General features: G+C 38.7%; 1 protein-coding gene and 1 non-coding gene across 2 annotated transcripts in view; one reads left to right on the plus strand and one right to left on the minus strand.

The window, feature by feature from the left end:
- The window catches only part of LOC124168693 (O-acyltransferase like protein-like), a 60,665-nt gene that overhangs the window by 14,946 nt on the left and 23,914 nt on the right, over positions 1-21,805 (minus strand). Inside the window, exons 6-8 of the mRNA XM_046546960.1 lie at positions 19,192-19,285; positions 9,038-9,190; positions 390-555 (exon numbers count right to left, since the gene is read on the minus strand). Coding sequence (XP_046402916.1) covers positions 390-555; positions 9,038-9,190; positions 19,192-19,285 — 413 coding nt within the window. The remainder of the gene's footprint in view (positions 1-389; positions 556-9,037; positions 9,191-19,191; positions 19,286-21,805) is intronic.
- Trnar-ucg lies at positions 19,418-19,490 on the plus strand. The gene has a single exon. It is a non-coding gene; the product is annotated as a tRNA-Arg (tRNA).

Below are 21,805 nucleotides of genomic sequence, written 5' to 3' on the forward strand. Positions count from 1 at the left end.
TCACATCACTGCCTATGCTGACGGTAGCTTCCCCCTACTACTTGGCAAAGTATCTACACAGGTATTTTTTTAATCTTTAAAACTATATGCTTGCTTTTGAAGATATTTTCATCGGACCCAAGTAAAAATTAATTTGATAGGGATATCAATACCTTTTCCAAACCCTCCCCTTTGATTGTACATGCTTCAAATGATTATTTCTGATATTTTAATAAGTTACTTTTTTGTATTTTTAAATAAGCTGTTTTCATGTTAAATAATATATTTTTATCGGTAGTAAAAAAATAATAATTTTGTCGGAATCTCTCGTCCTACTTCAATCAACCCCATCCCCTAAACCTGAGGATTAGGGAAGATCTTGTCCGGAGCAGACTATCTCCTTGATTTACCATTTCTTTGACGGGGTAAAGCGTGTTGACGAAGAACAGGTTCCTCCACCAAAAATCTGGGCAGTTGAAGTCATCGTCCGTGGGTGGCTCGAAGACCGACTCAGAGCGAAAGCTCTTCATCGTCAACTCCACCACTCCGATGACGAAGAGATACGCCGGGGTCAACCTGCGTCATGAAAGAGAAACATCAGTTGGCCCCACTGAGGCAGCAGGCCATTCCAATGCTTGCATGAGAGGGAGTCTCAGGCGATGTGTGCTTCCGGTGCCATATTTTACAATATTTAAAATTTTTAGATTCAGTGGCGTAACTAGGAATATGCTTTGGGAGGGGGGGGGGGACGCCGACGTGATCGATATATCGATATATACCTGTGGGGCGACACCCTCCCCAGACAACGGGAATTCCCGGAAAGTTTTTGAAATATAACATGCCTGGAAATATTTTTTACATAATTTTGTCGCTTACAATTTAACTTTAAGCAGATGCAGTTACTGTACATCAAAACTAGATAATAGGGTGGTTTCCTATTTTTCTTTTATTGCCTAAATATAAAAGATTATTACTCCTGGTGTACGTATTTCACGCATTTAGATTTTTTAATCACGATTTCTATTTTTCGCGATTAAATGAAAAGTGGAAATTTTCAAGCGCGCGAACACGTGATGGCTAAGTATGAATGCTGAATGTAGGAAGGAGAGAGGATAAAACTTCCATATAATAAATACATTGGCGGTAGTCATACTAAAGTACCAGGGGTAACTCCAGGATTTATTCTGGGGGGTGACTGACAAGGGTCTGGGATAAGGGATAAGGGTCTGACAGGTCCCTTCATACTTGAGATTAAAAAAAATACAACAATTACTGTAGAAAATATTAGCTTTATTTTGATATGAAAGTTATAAATATTAAATGAAATGACTGAGGCTCCGTAATACACAAAATTAAACGATCTTATTAATAGCCGTATAAAAATTTTGTCTATTTTTTTAGCGGCTTTACGTGCCCCCCTCTAAATTTGCCTATGTACAGTGCTGTCGAAATGTAGTGGCTTGAAAATCTAATGGTCAGTGGTTCGATTCGCGGTCAAATCGAATTTTTTTCGTGTTGAAAATTATTTGAAGCATACCTCTCTTCAATTCTGAATTTTGCGAAAGATGGACCCATTTGATTTAACAATGTGCCGGTGAACTTGATTACCTAAGTTTAACCCCATTGCTTAACTTGCGTTTTTTTAAGGGTAAACGTTTCAAAAAATTATCGTCGCTGTACAAACTATCATTTCGGGTGCCTATGCAAGCCCTCTCCTATGCCCCTGATGTGTAGTCTATTCCTGATTACCGTATACGGTGAACCACACAGTCAGCGAGGCGAACGCCGACGTGATCGATATATCGATCGAATCGATCGTGTGATCATATCGAAAGGAGATCTCCACATAGTGATGAGCGGAACTGTGATTTTCGGATCACTTCGTTACCTGTGACTGCTACTCATCAGTAACGGTGATTCTTAACTGTGATTGCGATCACCGAGGTGAATCACTCTTTAAAGTCATCGGTGATTTGTGGCGCTGCTATTCCTGCTACTTTGTCCAATTCCAAGGAATGAGCTCTTCTCAATAGGAACAAATAAACTTATAGAAAGTTGTAAAATTAGACATAATATTTTTTTGAGGGAATAGTTCTGATTCCGAGTTTATATTACAACAATAAAGTAAATTTGATGTGGTAGAAGAATTGATAAGGGGAAATCATTTTTTGTACGTATTTATAATCAAACCATCATAATTCAAAGCTTCAGCTGTATATTTCGCACAGAATGTCTTATTTATCATTAAATATGAATAAGACGTCGTTATTTTACTGTTGGTAGCATCATGGTAGCTGCCGAAGCTAACTTCACCGTATTCACAGTCGCAGTGATTTCGAGTATTTGGTGATTTAGTCACCGGCAGTGATTTCGAGCATTCGGTGATTCAATCACCGGCAGTGATTTCGAGCATTCGGTGATTTTGTCACCGGCAGTGATCGGCTACTTCTATTCAATCACAGGTGGCGATATATCGCATATCACTTGTTAGTAGCCAGCGCTATCATCACCGAATCCAGTGATTGAATCACCGATCACGGTGATTTCGAATATTGAATCACCGACAGTGACTGCTACTTTTCAGTAACGGTGATTCAATCACAGTTAGCGATATATCGCTCATCACTATCTCCACAAGTTGAACAAGTGAAGCGGAGGTGATGAAATCAGCGGCATGTGAAAGGAGACGTTTTGTGAAGTCTTGTTTTTATTGTGATAGTGCTGGATATACTAGTTTTTGGATTGCAATCAAGCTTTGTTTGCAGTACGCCCTAGCCCAACTAGAGAGTATGACAAACAGTTCCACGTTGTAATGTGGCGACAGAAGATACGTACCTCTCCAAGAGCGTACACTCTGAAGATTTTTCGTTTTGTGGAGTGTAAAAGTTTGGTGTGCTGTTACAGTGATTGACATTATTCAAATGAGAATATCAAAATCTAACACACTAAGTTATTGATTGTGTCGACGTTGTGGATTCTTTTGAATCCTCACTTTTTACGCCTTATTTCGGCTGCCGGTGTGGTGTGGAGGAATGTTCTTCTTGCCTACGGATTGATTTTCTGAATATCATATGGCGACTGGATTAGTTTCTGGTGAAATTAGCCGATTTGGAAGGATATATTGGAGTGTAACGCAAGTGTTGACAACCCTTCTTCGTTCCCAGCGATGCTGAAGGTAAGTCCTTGGGTAACATTTGTGTCATTGTGTTCGTGCATTCGTGAAAATTATTTTAAGTCCTTTACTGTCCACATTTTATTGATTCATCATTGTCGCGATTGAGTAATTTGTAGTTTAACGTAATCGGTTGATTCAGTTTCATTTCCGTGTAATCTTTTTCGTGGAAACTGACCGACCTGAGTATTCATAAATTGCTTGTGGGAACAGTTTAATGGCGTTTTGGATTTGTTGCTGTGAAAGAAAAAAATGACCCGTTCAAGGGCATGTAGTTGAAATTTTTAGTTTTAATGAGACCAAATCGAAGTTGACAGTGCTATCGCTTAATTAAACACCACACACTGAGAAGCTTTAACTCGTTTGGTGATTTAAATATTCCTCTTTGTTGTGTGACGTTTGACTCTGTTTATATCGAAGGGAATTTAAAGATTGCCATTTCAATGATGTGAGATATAAGTGAAACAATTTTTGAGCTATGCATAAGCTGGGAGAGCTAAAAAGCTAGTGGTACCGGTGGAGAAATTGACAAAATATAAACCTGGGAAGTTCCCTGGCTTTCGTAGTTAAAACCGTTAAATATTTATGTGTAGGTAGTTGTTTCATTGGCTGTTGGACGATGTTGCTAAGATTTCTAGTTCAGAATTCAGAAAGATCAGAATTAGTGTTACAATATTAATGGCGATAGGAGACTCCTAATTTTGATTGGAAAATTAATAAGTGGCTTCGAGCAAGTATTGCATGAATACCTTTGATTTTTAAAAACTAATTTCGGAGGTGAGTCGTTCTCATTAAATATTAGCCCCGGTTTTACTTTGATGTGTTGTTGTTTCATGCCTTTGGGTAATTTGAAGGCAATTATGGCCGGATTGTGAGCTATCTCTCAAGGAAAAAAGGATCGTGTGATTCAGGCTTTCCATACGCAGTCTTTAGGCCTACAAGTGGTGTATACTCCGCAATGTATATTGGCCAATGATGGGTCCTGCGAATTTTTGCACCCTTCTATTCTTATGAGTCTATCTTCCTCCCTTTTTCTCCTATTGGGGTGTGAGACTCCTTTTATGTGCTGCCCGCAGACCCCCCTTTGTGTTAATCTGGTTAATTCAGGCTGCTTACGCGGGGCGCGTCATTGCGCATTTTGTCGATGAAAACATGTTCAAATTGCGAGAATGCAAGCAAGGGGACTGCATAAAGGCCGTTTTACACGGGGCACGGAATTGCGCAGGTTAGAGATGCATTAATTTCTAAAATGGCGTGGAATTGCGCGAATGCATGAACGAAATTAGAACAGGGGCTATTTTGCCGTCTCGCATCCACGCATTCTCGCATGTGTTCTAGCAATTCACCGCTTTACACGACGCAATTGTGATTGCGCCTTCGCACGTACGTCAGATTGCGGAATTCCGTGTACCGTGTCAAACGGCCTTAAAGGAGGCCCAATTCCATGCTGGCGTACTATGAGGGAGGGGCCCCCCGGGGGATAAGGCGGTAGATCCCCCCCAAAAACCTCAGAGAATTAAAAAAAATATTTAGAACTATTGTCTAGTTTTGACATGTAATAAATCGTAACTTAACTTTTTAATGAAACCCAAATTTTAAGTGCTAAAATTATGTAAAATGTATTTCCAAGCTTGTGATTTTTCAAAAAATTTCCCTGACTGGGGGAGAGGGTCACCCCCTCCAGAACCCCTCATCCCTCCCAAAGCATATTCCCAGTTACGCCACTGCTATGTATTATGACATCTTATTTGATCCGTAAATAAGTATTCCGCGTGTTCAGAAAGAAATCGAGGGACAACTGGGCCTCAATGAGAAGTCATGGGGGCGTTATAGGTCGAAATGACTCGTAGCCGTCCTACTAGGCAGAGTCGGATCTTGGGGGGAGGACACGGGGGCACGTCCTCCCCCCCCCAGACCCTTAAAAAATATGCAAGATTTTTTAATACGGTCCCGTCGTTATTGCCTTCGTTTTGTAGTACGGGGTATCCTTGTACCTCCCCCAGAACAAAATCCTGGATACGGCCTTGCTTGTGCCCTCCCCCCCAGAAAGATATCCTAGATCCGCCCCTGCTACTAGGACATAGCACTCGTTGTAAAAATGTCATCGTGTCATTACGAAAATTGGTTTTAATATTAGCATATTACTAGTATAATTATACCGAAATTTCGTATTAATAGGACGGAAAATGAAAATTGAAATTCATGTTGAACGTGATTGTAATTCGTTTTTATTGCTTTCTTATTATTTTAATTATTAGATATTTACGGTGTTATGATGTTAACTGTTTTAAGTTTGCGTTGTACTTCTGAACGAAAATTTCAGCGAAATTTTGAATGCTTAAAATTTCTCTCCAGTTACCGAGTCTTTTCCGCATTTCGATGGCAATATTAGATTTACTGCGGATAATGTGCATTTTGGTGTTACGAGTAGTTAGGAGCAGAACTTTCCTTAGTCTAATGCCAATACGCTAGCATTTCGCGTGCCAAAATTGAATTTATTTGTTGCCTTTTGTGTTGTATTTCTGAACAAAAACTTCCGTGAAACTTTGAATGCTTGAAATTCCACTCACAGCTACCGATTCTTGTCTGTATTTCCATGGAATAGTCGGGTTTACTGTGGAAAACGTACGTTTTATGTTTGGAAGTAGTAGGAGCAGAAATTTCCTAAGTTTTATGCCAATACATTTCGTTAATAAATTCACCAGGCGTACAGAAAGAAAAGGAGGGACAACCGGGCCTCAAAGAAAAGTCATGGGTCAAAATGACCCATAGCCGTCTTTCTAGGTATAACATCGACTGTAAAATTTTCTGCTAGTTATTACGCATATTGCTTTTTTATAATAGCATAGCATAACTTCGCAGGAATAGAAGGATCAACAATTTTGCTATTTCCACATGGTAATTTATTGAGACCGACCATGGTTTCGTTACAGCGCACAGTGGGCTAGAATCGAAAAAAGCTGGCCAAAACCTCAAAATCGATTTTTTTGAGCTAGGAAATTGAAACTTCGCATACACATTCTCAAATAAATTTTGCATAACTTCCCAGATTATTTTGGTCCTGTGTTTTCACTTTAACAATATATGTGAGGTTAAAGTTGAGCAAATTTAGCGAAAAACGACCACCCTCGATTTTTTCTGAAAATTGCCGACTTTATCCTCGTGCAGTGGTTTTATAAATAGTTTTATCGACAAAACTGTTATACCATCTTAATTGACACTACTTATTCTTTCATTTGAAGGGTTTTTAAAGATTTTGTTTCATCAATAACCATAGATACATAACAAAATGGCGGAGCCTGTTTTCAACCCATTTTTTCACATAAACGTAGAAAAAAAGTAGACATTGTCACCGGCTTACACTAAGTAACTTATATCATGTCGTTCTTTGAAGCTTATATATTGTGAATCTAAGGTCAAACCTTGCACCAATTTGCAACCCCGAATTTTAAATAGTTTTTTCGAACGCACGGACGACTCCGGTTCTGGCCGGTGGCGGCGGAGAGTACGGCGACGCGGCAAGCGGGTGGATGCAATATGGTCTCATTCACTTTTATGTGTGGATAACAGATATATTAGTGACAGAAAATAATCACCAGAAAGTAAAATTTATAAATATTGCTACGAATGACTCTCATTATGCAATCGCTGGGCACTGCAAGAGGTGCACTGAAAGGTTTCCTTCTTTGAGTGCATTCCATGGGGAATGGACTTAAATCGCGTGCTTTACTAACTAATAAACTTTTTAACAATAACAGATAATATATTCCTTAAACGTGATGGAAAATGGCTCAATGCAGTACTTGATTTTGCCGAAATTTGCCAAATCAAGTACTGTCTTGGTGCTTGAAGAGTTCATTATTCTTATCCAGTAAGGTTATTTAATTTATATTCTTGATTTAAAGCAATTAATAACTATTCCTTATGCAGCACAATTTACATGTTGCTCTAGTTTAGCCAGTGCAGATGGACGTCAATTCATGTTTTCAGGGTTGTATCAAGAGAACGAGTAGGAGGAAAACGAATGCAAAAGGAAGATACAGTGACCATCCTCGGAGGCAAGAACTCTTGCCAAGTGGATAAAATGCAACCCCGAGTATTATGTTATGTCAGATTAAGAGGCCCTCTCACTAAGTAATTGTGTCCATGCAGCTCACAAAATTTCGGTGCAAGGGTCTTCGAAAATCTGAAATGCCAGGGATATAATATTAACCCCAGCGATGAGAGAGTGACGCGAGTATATGATTTCATTTACCCGAGTGAAATTATTGTAGCAGAGGTTATATAAGAAGTTACCAAAAATGGTTCTGCATCTTACTGCGACTCGAATCTTAACGTACATTTCCACAGATCCAAGTTTCGCGTCGCATATAAAGTGCACTTAAATTTGCAAACACGGTTTTGACAGCAGTTAGGACATGCGCAATATAATCACACGTGGGAACGAGGGCCTATGTCTCATGAATTATTGCTCGTGAGCACCTTTGTGCCTTCTTGTTTAGGTAAAAAATGCTGTTCCTTAGGCCAAGCATGAAACTGGCACGAGTATTCAAAAGTCATCACAATTATTCTAGATTTCCTCTCCAAATAATTTAATTTTCTCTCTCTCACACTGACGCTTTAAATACAATTGTGGTATGCCACCAACCGTACATAAGGTCTTCATTCAAGGAGCTGACATTGCAAAAGAGTCCATTCTTAATTGCGACAACTGACAGGGGAAGCGATATAGGCACGGTATAAGGACGTGAGAAAGTTCCGTGAACGGTTGACTAGAAAAATGGCACGAGTGGCCACAAATAGGGATTTATTCCGAAGACAACTCCTAATGTCATAACTGATAATGACAAGAATTACCCCAATTAAACTGGAGGAAACACACAGCTTGCCGAAAAATGTAATGGATCTGTTTTTGAAAAAGGAAAACAATGCTTTAGCTCAGACAGTGAAAGTGATAAAAACTCGTCAGATAGTGAATGAAAAACAGTAACCTTTTATTGCTGACAGTGATAATTGCAGTATGTTAGTTGGGAAAAGTGTAAATTGTGCTGCTTTTGTTTATGTTATGTTTGTATGGTAAAATATTTCTGAAAAATAACCATTTTGTCAGCAGCGCAGTTTAATAAGAATAATGACGTTGATATATAGGTAAGAGATTTTGTTATGTATCTATGGTTATTGATGAAACAAAATCTTTAAAAACCCTTCAAATGAAAGAATAAGTAGTGTCAATTAAGATGGTATAACAGTTTTGTCGATAAAACTATTTATAAAACCACTGCACGAGGATAAAGTCGGCAATTTTCAGAAAAAATCGAGGGTGGTCGTTTTTCGCTAAATTTGCTCAACTTTGACCTCACATATATTGTTAAAGTGAAAACACAGGACCAAAATAATCTGGGAAGTTATGCAAAATTTATTTGAGAATGTGTATGCGAAGTTTCAATTTCCTAGCTCAAAAAAATCGATTTTGAGGTTTTGGCCAGCTTTTTTCGATTCTAGCCCACTGTGCAGCGTAACATTATCAAGGTGTATCACCGTGTGTCAAGGTGTAACAGCGTATCAATTATCAAGGCACCTTGATAATGTTACACTGTAACGAAACCATGGTCGGTCTCAATAAATTACCATGTGGAAATAGCAAAGTTGTTGATCCTTCTATTCCTGCGATTATGGATTTCCACCGAGTTACGCCCGCTACTATTAATTATAGCATAGCTTAGTAATTATACACAAAATTACGAAATTTCAGGGAAGTGGGGTGGAAAATGAAAAGTAGTGGGGGAAGAATTTTATTGTGTGTTCATAAAATGCACAGACATTTTGAATTTTTTATTTTATGTGTCGAAATTGAATAGTATGTTGCCATGCTTCCCCGCGACTCACCTTATAACCCGGTAAGCCACCAGTCGAAGGTACTGCTTCGCCCGTTTCCTGAGAGGTGGCGCTAGTGTGGTCTGCGTCGTCGTCGGCGTTATTGTGTACGCCTCGAGCGCTGCTGCCGCCGACCGGAAGTACAGGAACGACACCAGCAATCCGCTTGAAGATTTTTGGAGCGCAACGTTTGGAAAGAAAAAATTGTGGAAAAAATATTCGGGATGAGATTCAAGCTGAGGCACCCGCTTATGTTGGCCTGAAAATGTCTTTTTTTCGACATTGAATTTTCCCCTTTGCAGAACTGTGATCGTTATCAGGGTCTCAGGTCCAATTTTTTTCATATCGGAAACAAAATAACCACTGTTTCCCTATCGCGAATCTTTAAAGGAGCATAGATCGAACTATTTCCTAATTTTACGTCGTAAGATTTTTTCTCGGACGACGTGAAGCATATCCTTCGCATCCATTAATTAATTAGGTTTCAGGCGATTTTTGGACCCCCTCTTCCTCCCTAAGTGAGATTTCGTGAGATTTGACTCGACCCCCTTCCTCTATAATCTCACGTGAGATTGTTCAAAATGCGTATTTCCAGTGTAAATACATTACTGGATGCTTCATTGCGTTGAATTTATAAAAAAAAACAATTTGTTTAATTATTTTTAATGGAGATTAGTTTAGACTAGTATTTCAGATTGATAAGATCGAAGTCTGGAATCTGATTGTACACTATTTCTTGCGGGGAAAAAATTACGTGATACTTGGTAGGACACCTCACGGATCCCTCAAATACGATGGTAATTGGGTAGGCTAAATAATAATTTTTTTCACGATTCGCCCTGTTCAGAAAAGATGCAGAATGACGTTTTGGCCTTAGATCCGAAAACCTTAAAATCTGATAATATTAGACACTTCCGCTCGAGCCATAAATTAACAACTAATATAAAGAAAATTTTAATATCTTTATTCTGAAAATGAATAAATTTCTAAAAAAGACATTATGCTCAGCTTGAATTTGGATTTTAAGGGCAAAATGTGAAGTGTGGGCACATATCGCCACATATTTTGGATGGTATGAGGGTTGTCAAATCTCGAAAATTTGTTTTAAGTTAGCATCGAAATCGACAAATAGTAGATTTTATCAAATTAACCGTAAAGATTGGGTGAGAATCTGCTTGACCCCTTCCCTTCCCCCCCTTAACATCTCCCGTAGTAAATGGATGACCCCTTACAGTCATACTATGGTAGACGTAACCCTCAGGGACGGTCTGGACGGGTCGGTTGGTCGGCAATCGCCGAAGGCCCCGAGCTTAGGGGACCCCCACAACGCTCGCGTCTATCGTGAAAAGCGTATGTGAAAAAAACACTCATTTTCAGATTACTTGAACCCAAGTTTTTTTGCGATTGTGAAATTCTGCGTACTCATCGGTTGCTTTATTTACAGCATACCCAGCGTAAAAAGATCGTATGAAAATGAGTAACTAAAGTTGTCTTAAGATAAAAGAGGGATAAATTTAAGATGCTTTTTATAAGGGTTATTCGAAAAGGTTATTTTATAGTTTTTTTTTATATTTCAGTGCAGTTTCATGGAAAAAATTACTGACTAAATAATAGAACTATAAAACATTTTTACATTTTACAAGCTGTGAAATTCTCACTTTCAATACTATATTTTTTTTACGAAATTGCTATTGTTTATTTACTTTGATCTAGTTTTCAAGAGCCAGAACAGCGTCAAGATCCATTTCCGGGCGTGCAATTTCCTAAAATTTTCCGGGGTAGGACACCCGCATTCCTTGGTAAGGAGGGACAAATCATGATCCCCCAATCTCTCCAGACAGCCCCTGGTAACCACGAAAGTAAAACAAAGGAAATAGACCGCAAAACGGAGAGATTTAAAATGAAATTCTTTCCTCGCACTATCAGTGATAGCAACGGTGTCTCGATTAATAAAACTAATGGCGTCACAGCTAGAACGACTCATAGCATGTTTTTTTTTATTTATCCCATGGATTTGGCGTAGGAATTACGACCCGTTTGGAAGTTTTGCCTCGGTATTTTTAATTATTTCCAAACCATGAACTTAATTTTCCGCATAATGCTAGCTAAATTTACGGTTACATTTGATGAAATCTATTATTTGTCGACGTCGATGCTAATTTAAAACAAATTTCGAGTTTTGACTACCCTTATACCATCCAAAAAATGTGACGATATGTGTCCAAAATACTTATTTTGCCCTTTAAAGCCAAATTCAAGCTGAGATAATTTTTTAAAGAAATATTGTCATTTTTTAATGTCTTTTAGTGATTTAATGGGAGAAGAAAACCCCAAAAATGAAACCATAAAATAAAGATCATAAAATGTTCACCATATTTGTTGTTAATTTGTGGCTCTAGCGGCAGTGGCTAATATTATCCGATTTTTAAGTCTTCGGATCCGATACCCTAATGTCATTCCACAACTTTTCTGAACAGGACGAATTGTCAAAAAAGCTGTTATTCCAACCCGAGTACCCGCGGATTTGGGGGATCCGGAGGATGCAGTGAACCCTTGAAATATGCGGAAGGGCTCGTTTTGTGGGGGACCAGAAAATAAAATGATTATAATTAATCATTAAAAAAGCATATAATTTAGATTTATCAAATGGTGTCAACCACCATTAATATGTCTTCAGAAAATCGGCATAATAAAGCGAGATGTGGCACTGTAACAGCTTATTAGATTCCATGATAAGATGGTGTTAGAGATCGTGGGAGTTAATATGCTGGAAATTTTCTTTACAAAGGAGCTTTTAAGTGAAAATTTTCGGGGGAGGGGTTATGGCTTAAGGACGGTGAGTTTTAAGTGGTCATCATAAAATAGTCCGTAAAAACTTAAGGCAGCACAAAAATAATATATTATTCAGGTCAAAGGACAATGGGCGAGGAGTTAACGTGGAAGAAATTTATCTTACAATAATGAGAGAGATAGCGGAGTAATTTTCCGCACTATTTTTATTAAAACTCGACCGTTAGCGAAGTGTCTCACGTCATTTTCTTGAATTGCGTAATCAAGGAGGAGTTAGCCTGGTGAATGAATATATAGATGAGAAGGGTAGGTAAATTTGAAGAATTTTCTCAAATCTTTAAAAGGCCGTGACAAGCGTCGAAACCGGTTAAGTTTTAATAAATATGGCGTGGGAAATTACCATTTTATCCCTCTTATTATTATCACAGAGCCATGTTAATTACAAAAATGCCAAATAAATTATCAAATTATTACATACAATCTATTAGCTTAGCAAATGTTTGACTTGCCCTGTGTGGGTCACTTAAAACTCACAATGAAATCTTGCATAAATGTTATTTGTAACAGAGAATTCACCAAGGAAACTAAGATGTTTATGCAGCGGTGAATACAGACATTCACGTCAACTAGTGTGTCACAAATGTGCTAGAATCACAAAAAATATAAATCACAAATAAAATAAATTATCAAAAAAGAGTTACATATTTTGTAGACTGGAATTCGGAAAAAATATGCGCGGCCGACGTATTATACGCTATGCAGTAATTGCTTAATGGGCACCCCTGATTCAAGGAATATGATTTCCGTTAATATATTCCACAGACCTGTACTTTTCGTACCGAGAATCGCGATAAAAAACGTGCTTTTCCATCGGAAAAATGTTTTCCCACGGAAAAAAAGCCCTGCGTTCACGATAAATGTGTATTTTCTACATTTTTCGTTGAATTTTCAAAATTACTCCTTACATTAGTACCTGAAATTATAAGGAAAAACAGCTTTTTCATCCGTATTATTGGTGGAAAGGCTAAAGGCGCGAGGAATATAGGAAGGAAAATCATATTCGTTGAATCAAGGGTGCCCTTTTACCCATTAGCGAATAGCGTCCAGTGTATCGTACGAGCGTATGGAGGTAAAAGTCAAAATCTTTTATTATTTAATCGGGGGAAAGCTATATATCTGGTGCTCCTAATATAAGTGGCACTAATCAGTTTCCAAATCCACCAATTATGATTGGTATAACTATAAAAAATTATAACAAAAGCGTGTGAAGTTACTACTACATTCATTTCTTCCGACAAAACAATTCCATTTTTTCAGTTAACAAAAGATTTAGGGTTTTTGTGAAACTATATTTTGTTCGTGATGCTATCATATTGGAAATAGTCCACTGGCGAAACTAGGAATATGCTTTAGAGGGGATGGAATGGCCTAGGGTGGCGACCCCCTCCCCTTAATGCAAAGGGGGTACGGGAAAATGTTTGAAAAATGACATACCTGGAAATAAATTTTACATCATTTTGGCGCTAAAAAATTAACTTAAAGCAGATGCAGTTGTTGTACGTCAAAACTGGTAATAGTTTTTAATAATTATTTTATTTTTCTGAGGCTTTGGGGAGAGATCTATCATCCCCCCCGTAGTTACGCCACTGGGTGATGCCATAGTTCAAGTAGAAGTTTATCTTCATGTGTTTACATTGAAACGGACTGGGCTTATGAAGAACACCCGTCGTATGCGGACTCTCTGTACTTGTAGAATCTCAGTCACCTGTTGTACTTGCAAGGATCAACGGCCGAGGAATTTTGGTCCGCTTTACTCCACAGGTGTGGAAAGCATCCTCAACAAGTTGTCTTTCCGCCGCCGCTCGTGTCGTACTCGTGAGTTTTCATTCCCTTGGCGACTTCCTCTTGGGCGATTTTGTTATGTCATTTTCGCAGTGTGAGGATTATTATTATTATAAAAGCCATGCTACCGTTTAAGATAGGTTTATATGGAGCATTCAGCGAATCAAACAGAATCTCCTCCACCCCATTTTTTTCTTTATTTATTAAATTCGGTGGAGGTGGGGTAAACTCCTCGCCTGCCTGCCGAAGGTCGTGGGTTCATGTCCCGCCTGCGTATCTTGACCCTATTCATGCGGCATGGTTATTTGTGTTGTGCATCTTTAGTGTTCGGACCCCCGTTGGGCCTTTATGTGCTGTTTAGGGGGAAGTTGGAAATAAATAAATGAATAAAAATTATGGTTAACGTAGGTTTACTTGGAGAAGTTTGCAAATTTCTCCGCTCCAAAATTTTAATTCCTGTACAATCCCCAGTGAGATCTACTCCTTTTTCTTTGATCTATAAATCCTACTCTCTTCCTCCCTCCACCCCTCTTACCTAATATTATTCTCTGCGAAACAGTTTTAAAAATTCCCTCCCTACTCTATTCTCGCTTCATCCAGACTGTCTGACTCCTCCGTATCTTATCCAGGAGTTTCTTTTCGCACCCTGCCATGTGTGAAGGCCTGTTTACACGGTACATTAAATCTTCTAAGTTAATATCTATATGTGTGAACGCGAGAATGAACGCCAAAATACACCGTGTATCCACGCAGCTTGTGCGAATGCGTGAACATAAAATAAAATATTTTCTAATTTGATTCATGTATTCGTACTTGTTCCGTTCCGGTCCACAAAAATCGTTCATGCAATCAGATATTAACTCGTACGTGTGAATGTATCGTGCCAATAGGTCTTAACAATTTGTCATTTCTCGTCCTCGACGACCACTTCACTTTCCACCTCCTTCTCCACACTCCCATCTCGAACGCCTCCATTCTTTTTCGTCCTCTTCTCTTTAGCGTCCCCGTTTCTGCACCGGCAAGCCCTACACTCCAGATTAGACTCTTCATTAGTCTTTTCTTTAGAATCTTATGTAACGAGCCTCGAAATAGGCTCTTCTTTGCCTCCTTATCTGAAGCGATTTTCTTCCTGATATCACTGCTAAATGCTCCACCTGCTGTTGTTTTTGCCCATCTACTTCCATTCTTAGCCCCACATTCCTTACACTACAGGAACAAGTGACTTTGTACGCAGTCACGCGCGTGGGTGCAAAGTTAAAAAATACACCATCGGATGAAGTTCGCCGTGAAAAAATATTTAACTTAGCCGGAATTCGAACCCGGATATCCCTATTGCCGGTTCCAGGTGTGTTAGCCAATTACACAACCAAGCCATTTTCTCAGGGTGAACTTCGGGATGGGTTTTACCGGATATGATGTTGACGTCACACACCTGACCGGCAATCGGGAGATCCGGGTTCGAATCTCGGCTGAGTAAAATATTTTTTCACGGCGAACTTCATCCGTTGGTGTATTTAACCACATTCCTTGATCGCGATTCTTTGCAAAGCGGCATAGCATTCGTCTACTTGTGATTGAGGATAAAAAGTGCCATTTTTGTCCTCCGTGCAAGCGTACCAGCTTTAAAATGCATAAATCTTCGTGATTCAACTCCACTCCTCCACATATCCGTGACGGAGAAGAGCGTTGTTCGGCTGAATCCAATCGATAGTATTGTTTGAATAATATCGCGGTGTACTCGTTCTATTGTTTGATCCGGAAAGCGATGTATAGTTTTTAAAATTTGCTCCTTTAACCTTACGTCGCGTCGGGCGGAATGGATCTGATAGGCACATCACGATTTTTTTCCTCATTTCTCCGGACCGCTAGGCGGTATAGACCCTTGATGCTTATGGTGGCTTTTTATTTTTAGATGCTCTATGCTGCCGTTTGCTTTTCGCATTTATGCCGACAGATCATTAGCATATGATTTAGCGTAGTTAAACAAAATAATGGAACGATAAAAGAAAATAAAAGCATTATTAGATGAATAAGATAGCTATCTTATTCATCTAGTAATGCTTTTATTTTCAGTGTTTTTTATACATATATTTTGGCTATAGCCAAGTAAAAAACACTGATCTTATTGAATTTACATGCTAAAATATATTGCATATGATAATACTTAATAGCCTAAAGAACACGTTAAATCGCACCTTGCCGGATCAGTCTGGGGCCGTGGCATGTAAAGTGGTATATGCATAGAATGAAAGACATCTTGTAAGTATTTGACTGCATTAATAATTTTACTTTAAACTTGAAAGGTGTGCCACTGAGCCATGCTAAGAGTTAATAATGTTTTTTCACATCTGTGCATGTCAGGCACATTGCGCCTGACGAAAGGTTAATTGTGATAATCGAATGAGGCCAACAAAAAATAGCCTTTCTTTGCTATATTTAATGGAAATTGCGTTTTAAATCCGAAATTACATAATTGTTTCTTATCTACATCTGCATTATGACCTGCGAGCCACCTCTAGGGTGTTTGGCAGGGGGTGACCAATCACCAACATGTAGCATGCAAGAGGACCGCCACATGCACACCGCACGGTGATAGAAATATTATGCATACTAGCAAAATATGCATACATATTCATAAAAAAAACTTTCTAATGGTTAGTAATTCCTAGAGCAAATACATGCAAGGTTATAACTATGGAAAAAACATGCAATGAGTCAGCCTAGCGAGTGACGCCATTAATCCTATCAATTGAGACAAACGTTGCTATAATGAAAATGAAAAAGCAGGAGCAATTTCCACAATTTTACATTTATTAATACTACCGGTTACGCTTTTCAGCATCATCAGGTGCATTGCATGTTTTTTCCATAGTTATAACCTTGCATGTATTTGCTCTAGGAATTACCTGATGATGCTGAAAAGCGAAACCGGTAGTATTAATAAATGTAAAATTGTGGAAATTGCTCCTGCTTTTTCATTTTCATTATGTCACGTTTCCACTCCATCTCGCCTGAAACCTCAGACTATAAACGTTGCTATCCTTAATAGTACGAGGGAAGAATGACATTTTAAATATTTCTGTTTTGCAATCTATTTCTTTTATTTTCTTCTCATGATCACGTCTACCATAGTACGACGGTAAACGAAGGATAAGATTCACATCGTCTGAGAAAACATCTTCATCGAATTTCCTAAGTAAGTTAATCTTATACTTCAATCTACGTTCCTGTAAAGATACTCATCCTAGATCGTGTAACATACTGGTCTTTTGTTAAATAGGGATTTCTTAGCAGTAGAAAAGTGTCGGAAATACCATGCGTTCGACAAAAACAAGCATCATTAAATTGCAGTATAAGATCTTCATCAAATACTGTAAAGGTTACAGAGGAAGAGAAAAATCCAACTTGAAACTTCAGTCATGACCCCTGGTCACCAGTCAAGATTGGTTTGACGCAGCTCTCCTCTCAATTATATCCTTTCAGCTGATGCTTTAATTCCTATGAATTCCATATCCTTCTGTACCTGTTGCATTAGGTCTACGTTTCCGTTTTTTCCATCTAATTGTACCGCGACGATTGTCTTCATCAGGCCATCATAGCTCAAGACGTGGCCTACAAGGTTGTTCCATCATCTTATCAAGGTTTTCATGACGCATATCTTCTCTCCTACTCTTCATAGGACTTCTCATTACTTACTCGGACGATCTATTTGATCGTCATTATTCCTATGTGGTCCCATAGGTGGATTTTAGCGGGGAGGGGGGTTTGACGGGTGCATGTCCCCCCTCCGTGGCGCTTAAAAAAATAGACGATATTTTGAATACGGTTATCATTACGTTCGTTTTGTTTTGTATATTACGGAGCCTTAATCTTGTAATTTCAAATTAATAACCTTCATATTAAAATAATAAGAATATTTCGCATAGTAATTGTTGTATGTAGTTTTAAATCTCAAATATAAGATGACCGTTTGCCTGTCAGGCCCTTTGCCCCCCCCAGAAAAAATTCTGGATCCGGCATTGTGTGGCACCACATTTCGAAAATCTCCATCTTTGATTTATTCGCTGCTGTTGTTGTCTACGCCTCACTTCCGTAGAGTGGCATACTCCAAATGTAAGTTGTGATAAATTGTTTCCTAACTAGTATGCTTTAATTTCCTGCTCTAAGGAATTCTTGATTTTGGTGGAATGCTCTCTTCTCATGGGCTATTCTACTTATAATTTCTTCCTTGCGTCTTCCATCGGTAGTTACTCAGCTTCCAAAATAATAGAATTCATTGACCTCTTCCAATTTTTGAAATGAATTCATTGCTTTATGTAGAATTAAAGGTCATCCTTAGAATGTTAGGCGTACAATGAAGGCATAATCGACTTCTTTCCAATTAAGATATGCCTGGAACTGCTCAATAGCGGGTAGCCATCAGTGTCGGAGTTTTAAATGTAGATTATCCGCTGTGACCTTTGCTGTTTGGCATGTGTGCCGACAAAATGGTTGGGTAGGAATGACAACATTTATATTTGGCTGGATATGTTTTCTCTTCTTCTGCGTACTAATATCTTAGTTTTCTTTGTGCATATTTTCAGCTTATATCTACCCAGGACCCTACCCTTATTGACCAAAATATTTTTCAAATCCTTCTCTGTCTCTACTATGGCAGCTAAGTGATCGGAAAATGGTCCATGCGAATTTTTCTCCATGGATATTCACTCTCAATGCCATTTATTTGTTACTTCTGGTTTATTATATCCTTGCTTCAGTACTTTAATTTTCCGTTGTAAAAAAATATTTGTTTTGGTGGATAACTCTCTTTGACTGGGCTATTCGGCCGATATTTCCCGTCTGGCTTCTTCCATCGCCAGATTCTTCGCATTTGGAATGCGACCCACCTTCGCGTCGTCTAGTTCCATGAAGGACACAGCGATAGAGGGCGTTGTTGGGGCAGGGCTCGATAAATAGGAGCGTCTATTTAGGGGGATTTGAACCCCTTAAGTTCTCCCTATCTCTCTACGGGGTTGATGAGAGAAGTCATAGCATAATTTCTTAAAAATGTCATTATTTTTCATTAAAACCTCGAAGAGGATAGGAAACATGGCAATCTGTTTTGCCTGTGGCCGTTAGGGTAGAATAACCATTTTTGTGACATTTTACGTTCTTCATCATCATAATTAGTTGTGAATCTTAAGACAGTTTTTTCCCAGCTCTGCAATCAATTTTCATTAGTTGTTCTTGTCATATTTGAATAGGTCTACTATTTCGTATGATATATTAACTATATAAAAAAACTCGTTTTGGGCCTTCGTTTGCCATTATTCCCATCTATTTGATCGCCTATTTGCACTTATAACAATTTGTTTATTTGGTATTTTTCTTATAAAATAAAAGCAGAAGAATAATTAGCGTTTTATTGCGAAAACAATAAGAATTTTTTAAATTATCAATTTCCGGTTCTTATTATTGTAAATAAGTTTCTTTTATCCGTTCTACTATGCATGATCTAGCTAACCAGTGGAATTAAATGGTATCTATTTACTTACCTGATGAAAAAGAAGGTGTCCACAGCGAAAGGCCCGTTACCGATTGTCTGGAATAAGAAGTCCCTTTCCACGACACCGCGGTAATGCTTGTTATCTGTCAAGGGAAAGATAGATCACTTGAGTGCACGAGCGAGGAGAAACACATTTACCACCCTCTATTCAAAATTTGAGCGGGAATTACCCTTAAATGAATACAAGACCCTGAATCATCGCCTGTTGCAGGCAAGACCGCGTGGCCTAATGGATAAGGCGTCGGACTTCGGATCCGAAGATTGCAGGTTCGAGTCCTGTCGCGGTCGACCTTAATTTTTGCATCCTCAGGTGGATGCCTTTTTTCAACTGTTGATCGAATCGTATATTGTCCTTATTTGTAGAACGCTCTAAATCGCTGTTATTATTTAAATTTGTGCTCTTTCTATATGCGCGCTTTGTCCGTCACTTAGGAAAAGAAGTTTCATTGCCTCTTTCTGTGGTCTTACATGGTGCATCGCCTCTTTTTATTATTTATTTAAACATTTCATGTGTCGAAAGTCATGTATATTACTTATTTTAAGTAAATATTCACCGTGGTGACGCAAATTACTTGGCGTTTTCTCGCGTTTTAATTTTTGGAGGCACATAATAGACCCAATCAATCGCATTGCATCGTACAAAACCCCGAAATTACGTCAGTGCATTCATATAATGTGCACAATAATTATTTTAGTTACTTTTGCACGTGTAAAAATAAATAAACATTGCGCGCACTATTTTTCTCTTCTCTCGTCCAGAACGCAAAATGTTGGTCTGCTAGAAATTTTTGCCCAGTGCGTAAATATTCGCTAGCTTAAAAACCTAAAAGAAAAATGCATTTCAGTGCATTGTGTTGCGTCTTTTGTCTTAATTTTTAGCAATTGTTTGGTGTTGCTCGGCCGCGGTTGCCATGGGTACAGCTTTCAGGATGCGACCCCCGTATTGATGAATGAAGGGAGGGGAGGTGGTCCCTTGGCGTCGGTCGATGCGAAAACGGAAGGAAGGGGAGGGGAAGGTGACGTCATCGCCTCGCAGCCTCCTCCTCCTACTCCTCCTCCTTCCCCCTGTCGCCACCCCTGCGGAGGCAAAGGAAAGTTTCACCCCCCCCCCCCCCGCCCCAACCCCATGCTTCACTACTCGCACGCTCGCTCAACCTTGAACGGGAAAAAATTGATTTTGTATTGCACTCACAGGTGTCTGGTCGGTGAATACAGTCATTTCCCAACCTCCCCCCCCAGATCATTCCTGCATGGAGCGTCAGGAAGTGTTTCCATCTACGCTGGCCCGGAACGAGGGCGGGTCAATGGGGGCACGTGCCCCGGTTGACTAAATTTGAAAAGTAATTTTTAAAATAGTTATTTAATTTTTCTAATTTATTAATTTAACAATAATTATTTGAATATTTATATTTTATGTAATACATTTGAATTGACAAGATGCGCGGTTTTGTCGTTATTTTTTTCTTGCTCTTTTTATCAGTGTTTTTTTCACTCAAACCGTAAATCATTGAAAGAGATATCCCGTAATGAGGGTTAACATAGAAATAATATACCTACATACGTACGCATAAATACATACCTCAGACACATACCTACCGGTTAACCTTAAATATAATGACCACTATTACCTAACAGCTAATAGTGGTTATTATATTAACAACTTCTACTCACACAATTCCGATATTTAAATTATTTAACTTATTTCACTTATTTAAATTATACCTTAATTTTATTGTCTCTTTTGCCAAATTTTCCGATTGTATTCCCCACTATGGTGTTGTTATGGCTATTTGCTCACTATGCGCTGCTCGCAGTATCAGTTGAAGATTAATATAAACCCAGTCCGGAACCTCTGACCTTGGCCGTCTACTATGTATTTTACACGTGAAAAGCTTAACATTCTGTTGGGATGTAGATTTTTGAACTGGTTATACCATTGTAGAGGGCAACAGAATTTTTAAATCCAAATAAAAAGTTCAATCCGAATTATATATCCTAAGAAAAAATGTCAAATTTGCGTGACTTTCCTTTAAAAAGACGTGATTCCTGAATAGAGCGTCCAGATGTTTCTAAATCTACGTGACTTCTTACCAACTTATCGATGGCTAAGTGCTAACAACACCTAGGTATCTTAAAAAGTAGCAACTTTTCAGGAGAGCAAAAAAAAAAACGACATATTTTTCTAATTTTACCCTGAAATTAAAAACCAAAGATGCATAAAAATGAAAAAGAAGCATGCATCCTTTAATTTTTCGACATAAGTGTTGTTAGAATTAGGGACAAAATTGTCTTTACTTCCAAATGGCAGTATCGACTCAAACCGGCACCTAAGCAGTTTCGATCCAGACATACTGCATTTTACCAGTAAAGGAAGGAGGATGGATGCCTTGGAAATTCGGGAGATTGCAACAAACGGAAACCTTGGGAACTAAGTAACCTATCCCAACCCACCCCCCTTATTACTCATCACCCTCCCCAAACCCCCATCCCCACAACCCGAAGGACAAACTTTATTTCCCCCCTTCCCCTACAGGAATTACCAATCCCAACTCTGAACCGCCATAACAACCATAGCATAGATATATAAACCTGGCCTCAGTATA

Source organism: Ischnura elegans, chromosome 12 (genome assembly GCF_921293095.1).
Source record: "Ischnura elegans chromosome 12, ioIscEleg1.1, whole genome shotgun sequence".
Lineage (NCBI taxonomy): Eukaryota > Metazoa > Arthropoda > Insecta > Odonata > Coenagrionidae > Ischnura > Ischnura elegans.